The 19389-nt window shown below is 44.3% G+C and overlaps 1 protein-coding gene across 1 annotated transcript in view; it reads right to left on the bottom strand.

Annotated features, from left to right (window-relative positions):
- The window catches only part of kalrna (kalirin RhoGEF kinase a), a 1007899-nt gene that overhangs the window by 507131 nt on the left and 481379 nt on the right, over positions 1-19389 (bottom strand). Inside the window, exon 7 of the mRNA XM_041200492.1 lies at positions 2027-2218. Within this exon, the coding sequence (XP_041056426.1) occupies positions 2027-2218 (192 nt within the window). The remainder of the gene's footprint in view (positions 1-2026; positions 2219-19389) is intronic.

The following is a 19389-nucleotide window of genomic DNA, read 5'->3' as shown; positions in this document are numbered from 1 at the left end:
CTATCATATGCTCCTTTCTAAATGAGCAAACAGTGCTACAGGAAAGGCTTACTAAAACTGATCAAATTGTGCATAGCCCTTATTACTATGAATTTGAACAGAATAATGAGGCTCTAGTTCACTCTTTGCAAGGATTCCAAAAAGGTATGCATTTTATTACCATAAGACTGGGACACTGCGAAATGAAGGCAACTGCAACTTAAATTGCAACAGGTTAATTTCAATAACAACAGCAACAACTTGCATTTCAATAGCACCTTTAATACAGTAAAATGTCCCAAGGCAGGGGAATGTCCCAAACGTCACAGAAGAATTATCCAAAAAATCTGCAATTAAGCCATATAAGGAGCTATTAGGACAGGCAGCTATAAATTTGGCTGATGGGGTGGGTTTTAAGGACTGTCTTAAAGGAGGAGAGAGAGAGGTAGAGGGACTGAGATGTTTAGAGAAGAATTCTAGAGATTAGGATTTGGATAGCTAAAAGTATACTGCTGCCAATGGTGGTGCTATTAAAATTGGTGATGCCAAAATTGGAGAAATGCAAGATTCTTAGCATAACTATTTATTTTCTTAAATTGAGGCCAGATTATTGGATATTGGTTTTCAAAGAAAAAAATGGATTGAATTGAGGAATATGATCCCCAGAAGTCTGAAATCCAAAGTAATCAATATAGAATTGAACATATTTAGTTACAATAAAGCAGTAGCTCTGATTATAGTATTGATGGATCCAGTGCCCTGGTTTGTTGGGGCTAAAGGATCTGGGTTGCACACTTGTTTCGGGGTGATAGAGTTGGAATCAAGACAGAGAAGATCAGTAGACCGTTCTTAGAAGAAACACATTCTGTTTATTTACAAAAGGAACTCATCAGCTACACTTGTGTGCTTACTACTCAAAACTCTGTCTTTACTCTTCAGACTCTAACTCAAAGCTACTGACTAAAGAAGTGGCCCGTGCTACTCTGCTATTGTGTATCAAGATCATGTGATTACATTACAACATTTGTCTTAAAGGTATATTACACATCAGATTACTACATGTATTCAGATCATTTCGTGAGTTTTCAGTATTATTTGTTCTTTATGATGGCAGGGATAGATAAGAGACTCCACACATAGTGAAATCACAATCGAACTTGAATGCTATCAATTCATGGTCTTGCATATATATAGCAATAACCTCCAAATGCCCCACTAATTGACACTTCAACATTGTAATTAAATGTTGAGTATAACATGTTTACTACTTAAAACACTACTAACAATGAGAGTGATTGGTTAATTAGAACTTGGAAAATGTATACAACCCAAAGGGATGTGCATAATTACAATCATTTGTATCAGGATTGCTGTGTGGGGGAGTTTGTTCTTTTTAAGTCTTTTAAGTGGATAAAAATACTTACCTTTTGCAATAAGCATTTGGAATGGAAAGAGACAAAGTATGTCCTGTACTCTTATTAAAAACATGGGGGTGAGAAATTTATTTTCATAGTGCCACTCTGAGTAATTTTCCCATTGATATCATTGAAGAAGCCTGCGTGTGCTGTGCTTAGGGCATTGTCTGCCCCCGGGAATTAACATCGTCTGCATAGGAGCTCTGATGGCATCTTAGGACTTCTTAATTCACAGCCTCTAAATGAACTGATAAGATTTTAACATCAAAGGCTGAATCAGAGAACCTGACAACAATACAGGACGCAATAAAGCTGACACTTGTTGAAATTATGTAAAACAGAATTGGTCCCAAAAATCAATTTTGAGAATAATTATCACAAATCTTTCAGCAAGGGTTTCAATACTTGTAAAATGCGCATTATACAGATGTGTCCTTTTAACAGTACAGCCCAGAAAAACTAAGAACCCGGGAGAGTTTAAATTGAAATGATAAAAAAAAATGAGCATCAACCTTAATCAATATAATCATATAGTGCAATACATATCCTGTCAGGGAAGATTTTGTCTGTATAAATAATCATCCTATGCCAACTCTGAGATACATGTGCATAGCCTCTTTCTTCAAACTCACCTGTTCAGCTTTCTGGTGAAATACAGCAGACATTGCCAAGATTGTGCTACGTTCATCTAGAGCAGCTGCAAAACTCTTCCATTCTTGATCAAGTTGAGCAGATATCTGCTTGATCTGCTGGGATGCATAATGACCAGCCTCTGAAAGCCTGGATGCAACAGACATGATGCGATTGATGTTGACATAAGCGTTCTGAAAAAGCAGAAGATTGCCAGTTTCAAAATTAACTGAAAATGTTCTGTCACCAGCTCCCTTCATCAGGAATGCAACAAAATAGTTAAGTTAGTGAATTAACATTTCTAAATTATTTATGCTCTGGTTCAGGCAGTCACTCTCTTCTTCTGGTAAATAAGAGAGTAGTCCCAAAAGAACACTTTTCCTATTTGTATATAATTCTAAAATGTCATAACAATCTGTTTCAAAGGGATATATCAAGAGCACACTCAAAGGAACTATATTGAACAAAACAGTGCAATGATATGAAGAGTTTTACCTTTCCCATTTATAGTAAAGATACAGTACACACAGACAAATCATTCATTTCAAGGCTCAAAGCATTAACCTGTGGCATGTATAAATAATCTAGGAAAACAAACAGCAAAACCAGGTGTTCCATTTACATGCAATGCATATTTTGTTCTATTGCATCAAAGCTGGAATTGTTATGTTATCAGCCAACCTCACTCATACTTTGTATACACTCAATGCCTACCCAGCATGTAACATTTAGCTGAAATAAAAGCAAAATACTGCAGATGATGGAGATCTGAAATAAAAACAAAAAGAGCTGGAAAGCTCAGCAGGTCTGGCAGCACCTGTGGAGAGAGAAACAGAGGGCAGAATTTTACGCGTCGGCGAGCGGGAGGTGGTTGGGGGGGCGCTCGCCGATGCATAAAATGGTGTGTGATGACGTTGGGGGGATCTTGCCTGATTTAAATTTTCAGGAAGGCAGGAGCGCAGCAAAATCGGCTGCATACCCGCCGACCTGTCAATGGCCAATTGAGGACATTAACAGGGTCAGTTAAAAAATTAAAGGACCTGCCCGTCCAACCTTAAGGCTGGCGGGCAAGCCAGGAGCCCTGGCGGGAAGTAGAAAAAATATGAAACCTCATCCACGGGCGGGATGAGGTTTCATGCAGGCTTTAAAAAATTTTAATAAAGATTTTGTAAAAATTATGGACATGTCCCAACTCATGTGACTTTGTCACATGAGGGCACATGTAAAGGATTTTTTTTTTCTATTTTTAATATTTTTGAAAGTAGAGGCGATCTCCCTGAGGCAGCACTTAGCCTCAGGGAAATGAGTGTGCTCTTTCGTGCGCATGCGCGAAAGAGCACACTCTCGAATTTGGGAATTCCCCCCCTTCCCACAAAAGGAGCGCATATCGTTTCCCTGCGGACGTCACGCTGAGTGGGCCTTAATTGGCCTGCCCACATAAAATGGCACCGCGCCTCTGAACGGGAGCGCTGATCAGAAGCGCACCCATACGCGCCCACCCATCAACATTCCCCCCAATGGGGGGAAAATTCAGCCCCAAGTTAACATTTCAAGTGCAATATGACTCTTCTTTAGAACTCTTCTGAAGGAGAGTCGTATTGGACTTGAATCGTTAACTCTGTTTCTCTCTTCTAGATCCTGCCAGACCTGCTGAGTTTTTCCAGTACTTTCTGTTTTTATGATGTAACATTTAGCCTCTTGTACCAGAAGTATGGTAGTGCCCATAGTCTCTATTAAAATGAAGTTATTGTACATATAAATTGATGCCAATTAATTCTGCAGTATTCTGGTAGAGGACACTAAATTCTGTGTTTAGTTGACAAAATTGGGGAATTGTTTGACAGCTTCTCACACTGGCTGATAACAAGATGCTAAAAACCTTAATATTTCCTCTCTCACGGGGTGGAATTTTACGCCAGCAGGATTTTACGGTCAAGCTGAAGTCAATGGACATTTGAATGGCTCGCCACATTTCATGGCCCCACCCCTGCCGCAATGAGGCTGTAAAATTCAGCCCATTATGTTTATCCACAGATTCACAGAATTGTTACAGTACAGAAGGGGGCCATTTGGCTCATCGTATCTGCACTGGCTCTCCAAATGAGCAAATCACCTAGTGTCATTACCTCCCACCCACTTCTCCCCATAACCCTGCACATTCTTCCTTTTCAGACAACAATCTAATACTCTTTTGAATGCCTCAATTGAACCTGCCTCCACCAAACTCTCAGGCAGTGCATGCCAGATCCTAACTGCTTGCTGCGAGAAAAAGCTTTTCCTCATGTCCCTTTTGCTTCTTTTGCCAATAACTTTAAATCTGTCCCCTGTCATTCTCAATCCATTCATATTTGGGAACAGCTTCTCCCTATCTATTCTGTCCTGACCCCTCATGATTTTGAATACCTCTATCAAATCTCTCAGCATTCTCTTCTCCAAGAAAATAGTCCCAAATAGTCATCAATCCTTTCTGTTACCTCTTCAAAAAGTTCCAGCAAATTAGTTAAACATGATTTTCCCTGAAGAAATATATTCTGGTTTTCCTCAATTAACCTGCATTTGTCCTTCCCATGTGACTATTAATTTTGCCCCGAATTATTGTTTATATAAGTTTCCCCACCACTGAAGCTAAACTGACTGGCCTGTAATTGCTAGGCTTGTCATTATACCTTTTTTGAACTAATGTGTAATGTTTGCAATTCTCTAATCCTCCGAGACCATCCCCGAGTCTAAGGAAGATTGAAAAACTATGGCCAGTACCTCTACAATTTCCACTCTCATTTTCCTCAGTATCCTTGGTTGCATCTCATCCGGTCCTGGTGCCTTATCAGCTTTAAGTACAGTCAGCCTTTCCAATACCTCCTCATTATCAATTATAAATCCTTCTAGTGTCTGAATTACCTCCTCTTTCACCATGGCCTGGGTAGCACCGTCTTCCTTGGAAAAGACAGATGTAAAATATTCATTTAATACCTCAGCTATGCCCTCAGTCTCCATGCACAAATCCCTCTTTTCATCCCTACTCCTGCTTTTACCACTCTTTTACTATTTATATGCCTATAGAAGACTTTGGGATTCCCTTTTATGTTGGCTGCCAGTCTCTTTTCATACTCCTTCTTTGGTTCTATTATTTGCATTTTTCACCTCCTTTCTTAACATCCTGTAGTCAGCCTGGTTCTCAATTGTATTTTCTACCTGACATCTGTCATAATCACACTTTTTCTTCTTAATCTTAATTTCTAACTCTTTGTCATTCCGGGAGCTCTGGATTTCTTTGCCCTAAGTTTCCCTTTCAAGGGAATATACCTTGACTGTGCCCAAACCATCTCTTCTTTGAAGGTAGCCCATTGTTCAGCTGCCATTTTTTCTGCCAACCTTTGACTCCAATTCATTTGGTCCAGATCCATTTTTACCCCATTGAAGTTGGCTTTCGCCCAGTTAATTATTCTTACTCTGGATTGTTCCTTTCCTTTTCCATTGTCAGCCTAAATCTTATCATACAATAATCATTGTCCTCTAAATGTTCTCCTAATGACACATGATCCACTTGGCCCACTCCATTCCCAGGAACCAGGTCTTAGCAGTGCCTACTTTCTGAAAACAAACTGCTGTAGAAAATTTTCCTCAGCACATTTTCGGAAGTCTTTCCCCTCTCTGCCCTTTATACTACAGCTATCCCAGTCTATATTTGGTTAATTAAAGTACCCCATTATTACTATTATTGCACCTCTCCGTAATTTCCTTGCAAATTTGTTCCTGTACATCTTTCCCACTAGTTGGTGACCTATAGATTACACCAAGCAATATAATTGCACCCCTTTTGTTCCTTATCTCTGACCAAATAGATTCAATCCTTGATCGCTCTGGGATATCCTCTCTCTCCAGCACTGCTCTTCTTAATCAAAACTGCCATCCCTCCCCCTTTTCTTCCTTTCCTAGCTTTCCTGAGCAATTTGTATGCAGGAATATTTAATACCTAGGGCTGCCTTTCTTTGAGCCCGATCTCTGTTATAGCCACAACATCATGGGCAGAATTTTACATCTCATGGATGGGCTGGGTGGGCGTGTGCCCGGCCCGATCAGGTGTGAAATCATGCAAGATGACATCAGGCAAGCCCCCGATGTCATCGCGTACTCAAACGATATTTCACTTGGCGGGATCACGTCAAAGATGGAAGTGTGCCCGCCGACAATTTAGCCCATTAATGACACAATTGTCTGCAATTTTTTTGTGGCTCGTCCAACCTTACGGTTGACGGACGGGGGGGAATCGGTCTGACGGCTTTTGCACTTTTCATCAAACCTCATCCAAGGGTGGGATGAAATTTCTGTTAAGAAATAAAATAAAAATAAATATCTGGGGAGAGCATTTTTTTTGAGGTATGCTTTCAGGTGCTTGACTGTGATGCATGGACATTTTCTTGCAGCTATTACACACTTATTTGAAGGTCTGCAGCTCCCTGAAGCAACTGTCTGCCTTCAGGGAGTTCTCTCACAGTGCACACCCATGCCCCCAGTCATCACCTGCCTCTTCCCGCCTCCACTCCCACCCGGGCAGCTGAGCTTTTCAGCACGGGTTTCATGCAGGCTGACCATTAATTGGCCAGCCAGTGTGAAATTGCAGTCGGGGGCCGATTGTGGTCGGTGGTCCGTTTCCCGGGCGCTCCCGGGCCCGCTGATTGCGCACACCAGCCAAGGGTAAAATTCAGGCCCATATTTCCACATGGCAATCTGAGTCTTTAACTTCCCAATCTTATTTACCGCACTCTGTGCATTCACATATACACAGTAACCCTGATTTAGACATAATTACTTTCTCCCTTATTCCAACCCCACCTATTAACTTATTATTCCCTCTTCTAGTGCTTTATCTCCCAGTATTCTGTGCACCTTGGTATTGCTTCTGATGTTACCTCCTGGTTCCCACATCCCTACCAAATTAGTTTAAACCCTCCCCAATAGCACTTGCGAAACACCCTGCAAGGAATTCAATCCCAACTCTATTTAGGTGCAACCCATCCTTCCTGTAAGGTCCCATCTCCCCAAGAGTTAGTCCCAATTTCCCAAGAATCTAAAGCCCTCCCTCCTGCACCATCTTTCCTCCATGCTTTTATCTGCTTTATCCTGCTATTTCTACATGCACTTGCATGTGGTACTGGTAGTAATCTGGAGATTACTGCTTTTGAGGTAATTTGCTAATTTCCTGCTTGTTCCCTAAATTCTGACCGCAGGACCACACTCCTCTTTCTGCCTATGTCGATTGTACCAATGTGGACCATGACTGCTGGCTGTTCACCTTCACCCCTCAGAATGCTCTGCATCCTTGACCCTTGCACCAGGGAGGCAACACACCATTCTGGATTCACATCTGTGGCTGAAAAATGCCTATCTATTCCCCTAAATATCAAATCACCTATCACTAATGCTCTTCCAGTCTTCCTTGTACCCTACCCCACTGTACAGCTGAGCCAGCTTTGGCGCCATGGACTTGGCTCTGGCTGCACTCCCCAGATGAACCATCATTCTCAACAGAATTCAGAACTGAATGCTGCTTGGACAGTGAGTTGACTCAGGGTACTCCTGCGCTACTTTTGTGTTCCTTTTTGACCGTCTGGTGGTCACCCATTCCCTCTCTCCCTGCTTAATCTTATGCTGCAAGGTAGCCACATCGATAAATGTGTTATCCACAAAGTTCTCAACCTCACAATGCACCACAGTGATACCAACTGCTACTCAAGTTCCAAGGTCTGGAGCTGAAGCTGCTGCAACTGACGACACATCCTGGACAAATGGTTATCCGGCACATAGGAAGCATCCTGGTGTTCCACATAGCACAGGATATGCACTCTTGAGGTTGGAGCAGCCCTGTCATTCCTTTATTTATTAGTTAACCTTGCTCCTGCTAATAAACCTTACCAATACTAGTAAATGGTACCGATAGGAAGAAATTTTACTGCTATTAATAAACTTCACTAATACTGATAAAAACTAATACCTAACACGCCTTATTAGTAGTAATTAATTAGTATTAAGTAATAAAGCTTACTTAAAAATAAAAGATAAGTCTCACCAGCTACTCACTTTTTACTTATTATTAGTGCTTAACTTTTTTAACGGTTTTTATCTACCAATTGTTTAGGCTCAGTCCCTAAGCAGCAATACTCACCAGCCAATGAACTTACAACTTTCCTGTGATGTCACAGTTTGATTTTTGTTTTTCAAACTATGGCGTTTTCCAGACAGCTTCAGCCCATCTCTGGTTCTGTTCTTGACTCTGCCTCAAGGTAAGTCTATTTTAAGCCCCGCTGTGTCTCCAACCAATATTTTACACTCCTCCTCCAGAACTATAATGACTGCTTTGTCCCTCTCTTTTGTGAAAACAAAAGCAAAGGGCTGGATTTTCATGCCTCCATCTGTGTCAGAACAGCAGCAGGCAGGCTTTCAAAATGGCGGACAGGACCCAATTTCGGGATTTCCGCCTCCATTCCCAACACCGGCTACTTTTAGCAAGTGCCGGATAAGGGGCAGCAAGCCCAAATGGAACACTCCCAGCCTTGTTGGCTCCATTTCCGGGTGTGGCATTTTAAACCCCCTGCCATTTTCATGGAATCAGGCCCATTTAGGTAGACAATGTGGTTCATGGCATTTCAGAGGAGTTGTGACCCATGGGAGCCCAAGTCTGGAGTCAGGAACATTTTGACAGTTAAGTTCAAAAGGTGTGTATGTTCCAAATGCGAGATTTTATAAGATGGTTATGTTTTGGACTACCTCTTTGAATTCAAGGTAAAATAATCTAATGAAGAGAGTCATGAGGTCTACTATGCATTTCTGCCTGATGTCAAGCCTGAGTGCCTTGGTTACTGTGGGAAATAGGAGCCCAGGCTGAATGCTATTGAGATGTACATGCTAGGTTTAACACCTGAAGGCAAAGGGTGTTTTTGCTATTGCAGACTCTTTCAAGTCTCAGAGATTTTGAACAGAGGGAGTGTCAGGGGGCAGCTGCTGCAGTCAGCCAAAGGGGAAATGTGGTTTTCACTGTTGGTTAGCAGACAAAATGTGGGTGAGAAGATGTTCTCTGGTCAAAGAGATGGAACTCATGGAAACTTAAGGACTCTGGGAGATTTGTCTTTACATGGCAGGGAGGGAATCATCCGAGTGAGATGCACTGTTGGAGGTCGGTTTAGGATTTCTCGGAAGACCGAAGGGAAAAACGTTCATCTGTCGGTGAACGTTATGATTCAGTGAAGCAGGAAGAAGTGAGCCTGTTGGGAGCTGGGAGTAGCTTTGGGCTGGGTCCTGTAGAGACTGCAATTCTGCAGAGAGTGTGCTGTAATATATAAATATGGCACAGGCTATTGGTCATGTTAAGGAACTGATGAGGGATATTTTTTCTGTAGTTTAGTAATAGTTACCTACCGAGTAATGTTTAATTATGTTGCTTTTAATTTGTTTGTTACAGTAAAAGTCTTAAAAGTTGAAATCTTGTTGTGCAATTCCTTTAGGTTGGCCACTGGGAATTCAAATATCTTTTTGAAAGTTATCAGTCTCAATGGGATCATGATAAACTGGAGGCTCTTGCGGGATATGAATCCAGAGTCTGGGATGAGTACATTAAATTTTCCCAGAGTTTAAATGAACAAAATTTTACAGTTACTTGTATTGTACATATTTAAAATTTAACATGATTATGTCTAGTGCTCATGCATTTTTAGGAAAAACAGGACCTATCTATGAATGCCTTGTGACAGTTAACAAAGGTTAATTTGATGATGGTGGCAGAGAAATTGGAGATAAATTTAAAAGTCAGGGCTAAGGAGGCAGAGATTGCTGAAGTATTGGCTTAACACCTGAATCTTGAAAGAAGACAAAAGCGATCCTGATTTTTTTTTATTATTCGCTCAAGGGATGTGGGGATCACTGGCTAGGCCAACATTTATTGCCCATCCCTATTGCCCTTGTATCACACTTGGCCGGCGTCATCACGCGTCATTTCATGCTCGGTCAGGTCGGGCGCGCGCCCACCCACCAGGCTAAAAATTCTGGCTATAGAGTTATACAGCACAGAAACAGGCCCTTCAGCCCATCTTATCCATGCTGGCCACCAAGCAGCTATCTGTTCTAATCCCATTTTCCAGCACTTGGCCCTTAGCCCTGTATGCTATGGCATTTCAAGTGCTCAGCTAAATACTTCTTAAATGTTGTGAGGGTTCCTGCCTCTACCAGCCCCTCAGGCAGTATGTTCCACATTCCAACCACCCTCAGGATGAAAAAAGTTTTCCTCAAATCCCCTCTAAACCTCCTGCCCCTTACCTTAAATCTATGCCCCCTGGTTATTGAAACCTCAGCTAAGGGGAAGGTTTCTTCCTATTTACCCTATATATGCCCCTCTATCAGGTTCCCCCTCAGCCTTCTCTTGCTCTAAGAAAACAACCCTAGCCTATCCTGACTCTCTTCATAGCTGAAACGCTCCAGCCCAGGCAACATCCTGGTGAACCTCCTCTGCACCCTCTCCAGTGCAATCACATCCTTCCTATAGGGTAGAATTTTTCCTATGGTGGGCTGTTCGGGAGCGGGCATGGGCGGGCACAGAGCCAATCGCCGCCCACAATCAGCTCCGCACCACCATTTTACCAATTAAGGCCCGCCCAGCATGAATCGCAGCTCCCAGGATCAGCATGAATGGACGGGTGACAGCGGGAGTCCAGTGGCCACTGGGTCCAATGGCAACCCAGCAGCTTGTTTAAAAACCTCGCAGGCAGCCTTCCAAAGTCTGCCAGCAATGTCGCACAGGAGGATGTCCGAGAGCGCTCTCAGAGAGCAGGCCAGGTGGGAGGGCAGGTGAGTGGGGCAGTGTGCCCTGAGATTTTCAGATGAGTGCCTCGCTGCCCTCCTTGAGGAGGTGGCAGCATGCTGCGACATCATTGTGCTAAGGGACAGGAGGAGCTGTTCCTCCCACATGACGAAATGTGCCTGGGATGAGGTGGCAGAAAGGGTCAGCTCCCACAATGTGGTGAGACGCACCTGGGTGCAGTGCCGCAAGCAGTTCAATCTCTTCAATCAGGAAGGGTGAATACTGTGTTGGCCTGGGTCACTTAGCACAGCAGTTAGGTTGGCCCCACCTGCCCCCTGCCTCACCAAAGTCGGAATTTTGTCATTGCATTCATTTATTCACGGCATGTGGCCTTCATTGGGTGGGCCAGCATTATTGCCCATGACTAGTTGCCCCTGAGAGGGTGATGGGAGCTGCCTTCTGTATCCGCTGCATGTGGTGCAGATACATCCATAGTACTGTTTTGGGGGCGAGTTCCAGTATCTAGACCTAGGCGCATGGTGGAGCGCCAAAACATTTCAAAGTCAGGGTGCTGACTGAATTGGAGGGGAACTTCCAGATGGTGGGGTAGCCATCCATGTGCTGTCCTTGTCCTTCTAGGTAGTGGTGCTCGTTGGTTTGGAAGGTTTTACAGTGTGAGTGGCAAATGTGATGGAGGCAGCATCTGGGCAAGAGGGTCAGCCCTGGCTGCTTGGAGTGAGTGTATAGCAGCTCCAGGGTGACGAATCGGATGAGCCCTGCAATGTTGCACTCAGGTGGGGGTGGCAAGGCTGCAATGGCAATGCAGGTACAGGGTGGACTAATCAATGCTCCTCTCTCCTTTCAGGAGAAAACCGCACACAATAATGCCAAAGGGATGCAGACTGGCAGAGCGCAGGCCCCTTACTCATACTGACCAGATACGAACAGGAGGCTCTCGAGCTGGAGAGGCACCATGTGCCAAGGTCTACTGGCTGCAGTGAGGTTGGGATGCCACTGAGAAGTAAGAGTGCCGTGCCCTGAGGTCACAATGTCTGTCATTGCAACCATTCCACTGTTGATTGTATACTGATTTCAGCATCCAACATGGGTTGCCCATTGATAATGGAAGGAGGAACACATCCTGATCCGGGTGCCAGACATGCACATTAACAGTGTAACAACTTCAACTAATCAAATGTCCTTGTTCTTCCTTTCAGCCTCTCTGGAACACGCCAACACCCAGGAGGCAGAGGAACCGCCACTGACACCTGAAGGTCCAGAAGGTATAAACACACCAGCGTCACACCATCTCAGCCAGGCAGGCACCAGCGCAGACACCAGCACCTCAGTGGGGATAAGATCATCGGCTAGTGTTCCGGTGCACAGCAGTGAGGGCACTTCACACTTACTTGAGGTGCAGGCGGAGGCAGAGAGTGCCCAGGGCGCCGACAGTTGGAGGACTGCTGGGGACCAGGAACATGCTCAGTCAGTGGCTGATGATGTGCCTCTGGAGTTGTCCCTTAGGCAGCAGATGCTGGAAGTCCAGCAGGATGTGTGGGAGGATCTGGCGGAGATGCATGAGGGAATGCATGCCATGGTCTCCGTGATGGAGGAGTCCATGTAGAGCATGAGCAATGCAATGACCCTCATGGCTGAGCACAATGCCTCCTCCATGGAGAGAGTGGCAACTCTCATGGAGAGGCTCCTCCAGGAGAACAATCAAGGCTTCCTGTGGATGCGCTCGGACATGCAAGCCCTCACAGCAGCATTGAACTCAGGTGCTCAGTGTCAATATGCGAGATGACTTGGGCACCCAGTATCCCATCTAGGTGCCCATCCATCAATAGTGAGCAGGGAGGTCTGAAGTGACCTCACGTTGGCGCACAAGCTGCCTGTCGTCTCTACGGGCTCCTCTCAGGGCGCCCCGGATGAGGGCAGCAGCTCCTCCGACCCTTTGTCAGTGACTATGGCATCTGATGAGGCTGCAGTGACTGGGGAGATGTCAGCCATGCCAGTGGCTGCTCCCTCCCAGTTGGGGCCAGGACAGGCTCCACAGGCCAGAGGACGACCGCCGAGGTTATCAAGGCCAGCAAGACAGCAGAGTGAGCAGGCTGTCTCAGATGCCGGTGCCAGCGAGGGAGAAGCACCTAGACATAGCACCCGCAAACGTAAACATAAATCACTTTAGGCACACCACGGGTGGTTTTCTTTTGCCCTCGTTTCAATTGCTTTTCATTAGGTGTGCTGCTCAACACCTTCTAATGCACTTTCATTTCTGTATGCAAGTATGCAATCATTAAATGTTTTAGTTCTCAACAAGCCTCTGGGCGTTTCATTACTTTTGCAAGTGTAGATGAACCCATGATGTTATGAGTGACTTGCTTGTTATTGAACTTTATTGACAAATCACAAAGTTAATGTTCCAAACCAGGCAAATGTTGCTCTCAGGTGTCGAGTATGGAGCCTGCAGTCCTGGCATGTGTTGGAGGTCCATCTGTGGTACGCTAGCTGAAGGAGCATTGGATCAAAGCCTCCCTGGAGGATGCCCGGGTCAGCGTCTATCCCCTTAGCATTCTCCTGTGTGTGCTCGTCCTTGGACTCACTACTGGACTAATCGTGTGCAGCCAGAGCATCTGTGTCTACATTTACTTCCTCCACTGCCTCCCCCCTTTCCAGCGCCAAATTGTGGAGAGCACAGCGTGCAACCACTATCAGTGACACACAATCTGGGAGTATTGAAGTGCGCCCCCTGAACGGTCCAGGCATCAGAAGTACATCTTGGTTCTCTCTGGTGGAGGCATGGTGGAGGCATGGCCCATATTGTACTGCTGATCGGCCTCTGTTCTTGGATGGTGGAGGAGTATCAAGAGCTATTTTTTGAGGGGATAGCCTTTGTCACCCAGCAGCCTTCCATCTAGCCAGGCTGGAGCACTGAAGGGCCTCGGCACCTGGGAGTGTCTCAGGATGTAGGCGTCTTGGGAGCTGCCTGGGTATCTTGCACAGACTAGCAGAATCTGCATCCTATGGTCACACACTATCTGTGTGTTCATGGAGTGGAATCCCTTCCTGTTGAGGAAGGCACCCGGCTCACCCGCTGGTGCCTTGATGGCCACATGTGTGCAGTCTATTGCACCCTGGACGCAGGGGAACCCAGCAATCGCTGTAATGCCTCTGGCTTGCTATACCTGGCTGGCCTCGTCTGAGCAGTAGGGAATGAAAGTCAATGCACGCCTGAACAGAGCGTCTGTCACCAGCTTGACACAGCTGTGGACAGCTGACTGAAAGATTCCACAAAGATCACCCACTGACCCCTGGAAAGAGCCGGAGGCAACGGAAAATTGAGGGCAGTCATGACCTTCAACGCCACTGGAATGGGGTATCCACCCACACAGTTGGAGCTGATCTTAGGGCTTATCTTCTGATAGATAGAGGTCACTGTCTCCCTTGAGAGACAGTGCCTCCTTCAGCACTGCACCTCAGACATATTGAGGTAGCTGTATCGCCGCCTGTAAACCCGGGCAGCAGGATAGTGGCCTCTTCTGCGGCCCCTTCCGCCTTGCACTTCCTGTTGGCCCTTAGCCCATTATGCCCGCAGCTGTCCTCCCAAAGGTGGCTCCCCTGGAAGCTGCATATGTCCTCCCCTTCTGGCCCTCTCTTTCTCCTCAGAGGAGGTGCCTCCAATGGAGAGCACAATCTCCATTCCCAGGGTAAGGGAAGGCTGTCTGAAACCTGCAAGGGCCCAAGAATTATGTTTCCTCCAGAGTCTTGACCTGAAGCCTGGTATTTCTGTCAAAGAAGCTCTGAAGAGATTTGAAGTTCTTCTGTTCACACAAGCAAGTAGCAATAAGTTTCTTAAGTAAATGACTAACAAATCACATTCGCAAGCCCACTCACTCCTCTTATCCTGCCCATGGATGAGGTTTTTAAAAATGTGGCCTACCTGCCTGCCCATTGCGCCCGTGTGACGCACTGAAAATTGCACGGGCTGAGAAAAATTGCTGTGTATTACTACCTCAGGGGCCTTAAGTGGCCTGTTAATTATTGGTGGACGTGCCTTGGAAGTCATAGCGCGCCCACTCTGCGAAATATTGCAATGGTGTGTGGTGACGCCCGACGTCATCACGCATCATTTTACACATCAGCATGTTGGGCCCGCCCCCTCACGCAGACCGGAAAATTCTGCCCATAGTGTGGCAACCAGAAATGCACACAGGTACTCCAGCTGTGGCCTAAAAAGCCTATGTATGCAGCTCTAGAAGCTTTGTTGACACAGTTGTGTAATGGAATCGCAGGATCTAATTATGAATACTTGGCTGAGCTCCAAATCCCACTATTTGATTCAATTCAGCAGCAGCGGTGATTGTTCATACAGTTGTCAAGATGTCTGAGGACTTTGTTTTGACTGACAGTTTCATGAGCTCCCAAGGGCATTGCGTTTTCTGAAGAGGTTTCTGAATAGCTGTTTATTTATTTTGACTGTTTTATGACCACTTAATTAGATTAAGTTTTCTCAAGTAGCCTGACTCCAGCCTTCCCTTTCCCACCCTGCGATAAAAAAACATGGGTGGGAACTGCTGGCTAGGAGGTGGGATCGTGACATCAGGAAATGGCAAGCATGCGATTCCTGCCTCACAGATGAAATTCCAGGCAAACATATTCATTAAGAACCATTCCTACATCTTCTGCCTCCACATACAAGTTACCTTGTTTGTCTTTAATTGGCCCTGTTCTTTCTTTAGTTATCCTCTTGCTCTTTACATATTTATAAAATGTCTTTGAGTTTGCCTTTATTTTACTTGCCAATTTTTTTAATGCCCTCTCTTAACTTCACTCCTGCACTTACTATACTCTTTAGGATTTCTGGAACATTGAGCATTGGGAATTTGACATAAGCTTTCTTTTTTTGCCTTACCCTACACTGTATGTTCTTGACCACCACGGACGTGTCTGGATTTGGGAGGCTCCCCCTTTTTGTTTGTGGGAGCATATTTATTTTGAACCTTCTTTAGCTCCTCCTTGAATGTCTCCCACTGCTCTGGCACAGATTTATCTTCAAATAGTTGTTTCCAGCCCACTTCTGCAAAATCACATCTCAGCTTAGCAAAATTTACCTTTTCCCAATTTAAAACTTGCACTCTTTGGGCTGGATTTTCAAAGGGCTGTGAGGTCAGGAGCCTGTGCAGGCAGGAATTAAAAATTCTCACTCTGGAGGTTACTTCACGAACCTGAGGCTGGTGTGTTTGGGGTTGGGTGGGTGACTGGGAAACACATTTGCTACCAATTAACAGCTTCTTCAGGAACTTGTTATGGGGCCTGTCCATTTGGTATTGAAATTTCCAATATCTTTCCCAGTGAGCCTCAACAGTCTTATGCTGTTTGGTTCACCGCAGGGCCCAAGTAAATCTCTTTGGAGTTGTTCTTAAATCAAATCTGTGGGGCCAATTGGCGCTGGCATGAGCACTGCTCCAAAACCTCTGTTCTATGGCTGCTTTCCACCTCATTCCATCTCCATGGCCTTCTGAGCAGCTACCTGTTCTAATTAGCAAGGTAGTGGCAGTCCCCAACTTGGCTGGTGCCTGCATTTGCTGCTGGCGCCAGGTAGGCAGCTCCTGCCTTCTGGAGGTACTTGTTGCATCAAATTGAGCGCTGCACTTACCTCCTGGCCAATTAGGCCATTTGAATTTTAAAATAGTGTCGCGAACGCAACATAGCTCGGGAACAGGATTGGGGCCTGGAATTCATCTGGCTGTTGGGTTCCTGACCATGCATTGAAAATTCAGCCCTTGGTCTCTTTACCATTTTCCATAAAAATGTTAAAAGTAAATGAATTATGATCACCACCAGTAAAACGTTCTTCCATTGATATCACTTCCACATGCCTAGATTTATTTCCGAAAACCAAGTCCAAAACTGTCCCTTCTCCTGTTGGGCTTGCTACGTACTGGCTAAGCAAATGACTCTGAACGCATTTTAAGAACTTTGCATCCTCTGTACCCTGTACACTAGATTTATCCCAGTTTATATTCGAGTAGAGAGCCCGTTGCCTCCACAAGATTCTACCCAATGTGTGTGGATGTGGAAGGCGTGGGCATGATTCTAAATGAATACTTTGCATCAGTTTACGGCAAAGAGAAGGATGAAGCAGACATTGTAGCTAAGGAGGAGGAGTGTGAAATATTGGATAGGATAAACATAGCGAGTGAAGAAATATTAAGGTTTAAGCATTCTTGAAGATGGATAAATAACCAGGCCCAGATGAAATGTATCGCAGGATGCTAAGGGAAGGAAGGCAAGAAATAGCTGAGGCTTTGACCAACACTTTCCAATCCTCTCCAACAACAGACATGGTGCCAGAGGACTGGAGGACTGCTAACATTGCACTGTTGTTTAATAAGGGAGTAAGGGATAGCCTCAGTAATTACTGGCCAGTCAACCTAGCCTTGATGTTGAGCAATTTATTGAAAGAAATTCTAAGAGTCAGAATAAATCATTGTTTACAGAGTGACAGATTAATTAAGGACAATCTGCATAGATTTATTAAAGGAAGATTGTGCCTGGCTAAATTGATTGAATCTTTTTGAGAAGGTAACAGGGAGGGTCAATGAAGGTAGCACATTTGATGTAGTCTACATGGACTTTAGCAAGGTTTTTGACTAGATCCCACATGACAGACTAGTCAGAAAATTAAAAGCTCATGGGATCCAAGGGAAAGTGTCAAGTTTGATCCAAACTTGGTTCAATGGCAGGCAGCCAAAGGTAATTAATGGTCAACAGCTGTTTTTGTGACCAAAAGGCTATTTCCAGTGGGATTCTGCAGGACTCACTATTGGGTTCCTTGCTGTCCATGGTATAAGTCAATGGTTTAGACTGATATATAGGGCCACGATTAAGAAATATGCAGATGATGCAAGAATTGGCCTTGTGAGAAAGAAAGCTGTAGGCTACAGGTAGATACAATGGACTGGTCAGCTGGGCAGAAAAGTGGCAAAAGGAAATTCAATCTGGAAAAGTGTGAGGTAATGCATTTGGGGAAGGCTAACAAAGCAAGGGAATATACAATAAATTACAGGATACTGAGAAGTGTAGAGGAACAGAAGGACCTTAGAGTGCATGTCCACAGACACCTAAAGGTAACAGGACAGGTAGATAGGGTGGTCAAAGAGGTATATGGGATACTTACCTTTATTGGTCGCAGTTTAGAGTATAAGGAGATGAAAGTTATCCTAGAACTATATAAAATATCCATTAGGCTGTAACTAGACATACATTTCTGGTCACCACATCACAGGAACAAAGTGCTCGCACTAGAAGGGATACTGAGGAAATTTACAAGAATATTGCCAGAAATGGAGAATTTTAGCTATGAGGAAAGGTTGGAAAGGCTTGGCTGTTTTAGTTGGAATAGAAAAGATGACAGGGAAATTTAATTGAGATGTACAAAATAATGAGGGGCCTAGATATACTGAACTGGAAAGACCTCTTTCTTTTAGCAGAGGATGAATAACCACAGTGTAAGATTGAAGTAATTGGTAGAAGGATTACATGAGATTTGAGGAGTAATTTCTTCACTCAGGGGTGGGGATCTAGAACTCACTGCCTGTTAGTATTTCATACAAGAGTGCTCACCAAAACATTCAGCAAATGTTTTTAATGGGTGGTCCTCAATACATTTATTGGCTTCACATATACACAATATATTGCAAAATTTCAGAATTGCTTGAATGGCAATTGTTTACTGACCGGTTTGAATGTCTGCTGCTTTTTATAAACTGTTGAAAGATTTCCCAATTTTTTTCAACTAATCAGGGATTGAAGTGCCCTTTCCTCTACATTGTAAATTTGGCTGCCAACAAATTTGTCTTCACAATGACCACGTTAGTAAATTCATATTGTTTAATTTTTCCCCTAGTAAATGATGAGTAAGTAATGATACTGTACCAAACAGTCATTAAGTAGACTGATGAGGTTTGAATTTTGCAAAGCCATTTTCCTTTCCCTGCAGACATGACATTTCAAGGATATAACAGGCCATTGGGGAAATTGATCATGAAGTAAAATTCCTAAATTGTCGCCTTGGGTGAGGCAGCAGTCTTAAAATACTGAATTACCTGGAAAAACTCAGCAGGTCTGGCAGCATCGGCGGAGAAGAAAAGAGTTGACGTTTCGAGTCCTCATGACCCTTCGACAGAACAGTTCTGTCGAAGGGTCATGAGGACTCGAAACGTCAACTCTTTTCTTCTCCGCCGATGCTGCCAGACCTGCTGAGTTTTTCCAGGTAATTCTGTTTTTGTTTTGGATTTCCAGCATCCGCAGTTTTTTTGTTTTTAAGTCTTAAAATACTGTTTGAAAGCATATCAGAGCTGCATGAATAAAAAAAAAACAAAGTTTAAAAACTCTGTTGAAATTTTGGTCATATCTGCAATTGCAGCCCACTTCTCAAATGATGTCAAACATTTATTGGTAGCTGAAGAACACTGCTTCAATAATGCCTCAAAATTAAGTAAAGTTAATGACAGCTAGTGCTTGTGGAAAGATTAAGTTTAGCTTGCCATTGAAAACTGGAGTCTGTTCCACTAT

The sequence above is a fragment of the Carcharodon carcharias genome, chromosome 12 (genome assembly GCF_017639515.1).
Source record: "Carcharodon carcharias isolate sCarCar2 chromosome 12, sCarCar2.pri, whole genome shotgun sequence".
NCBI classification, from domain to species: domain Eukaryota; kingdom Metazoa; phylum Chordata; class Chondrichthyes; order Lamniformes; family Lamnidae; genus Carcharodon; species Carcharodon carcharias.
The sequence above is the reverse complement of the archived record's forward strand: the minus strand, read 5'-3'. Positions and strand labels throughout refer to the sequence as shown.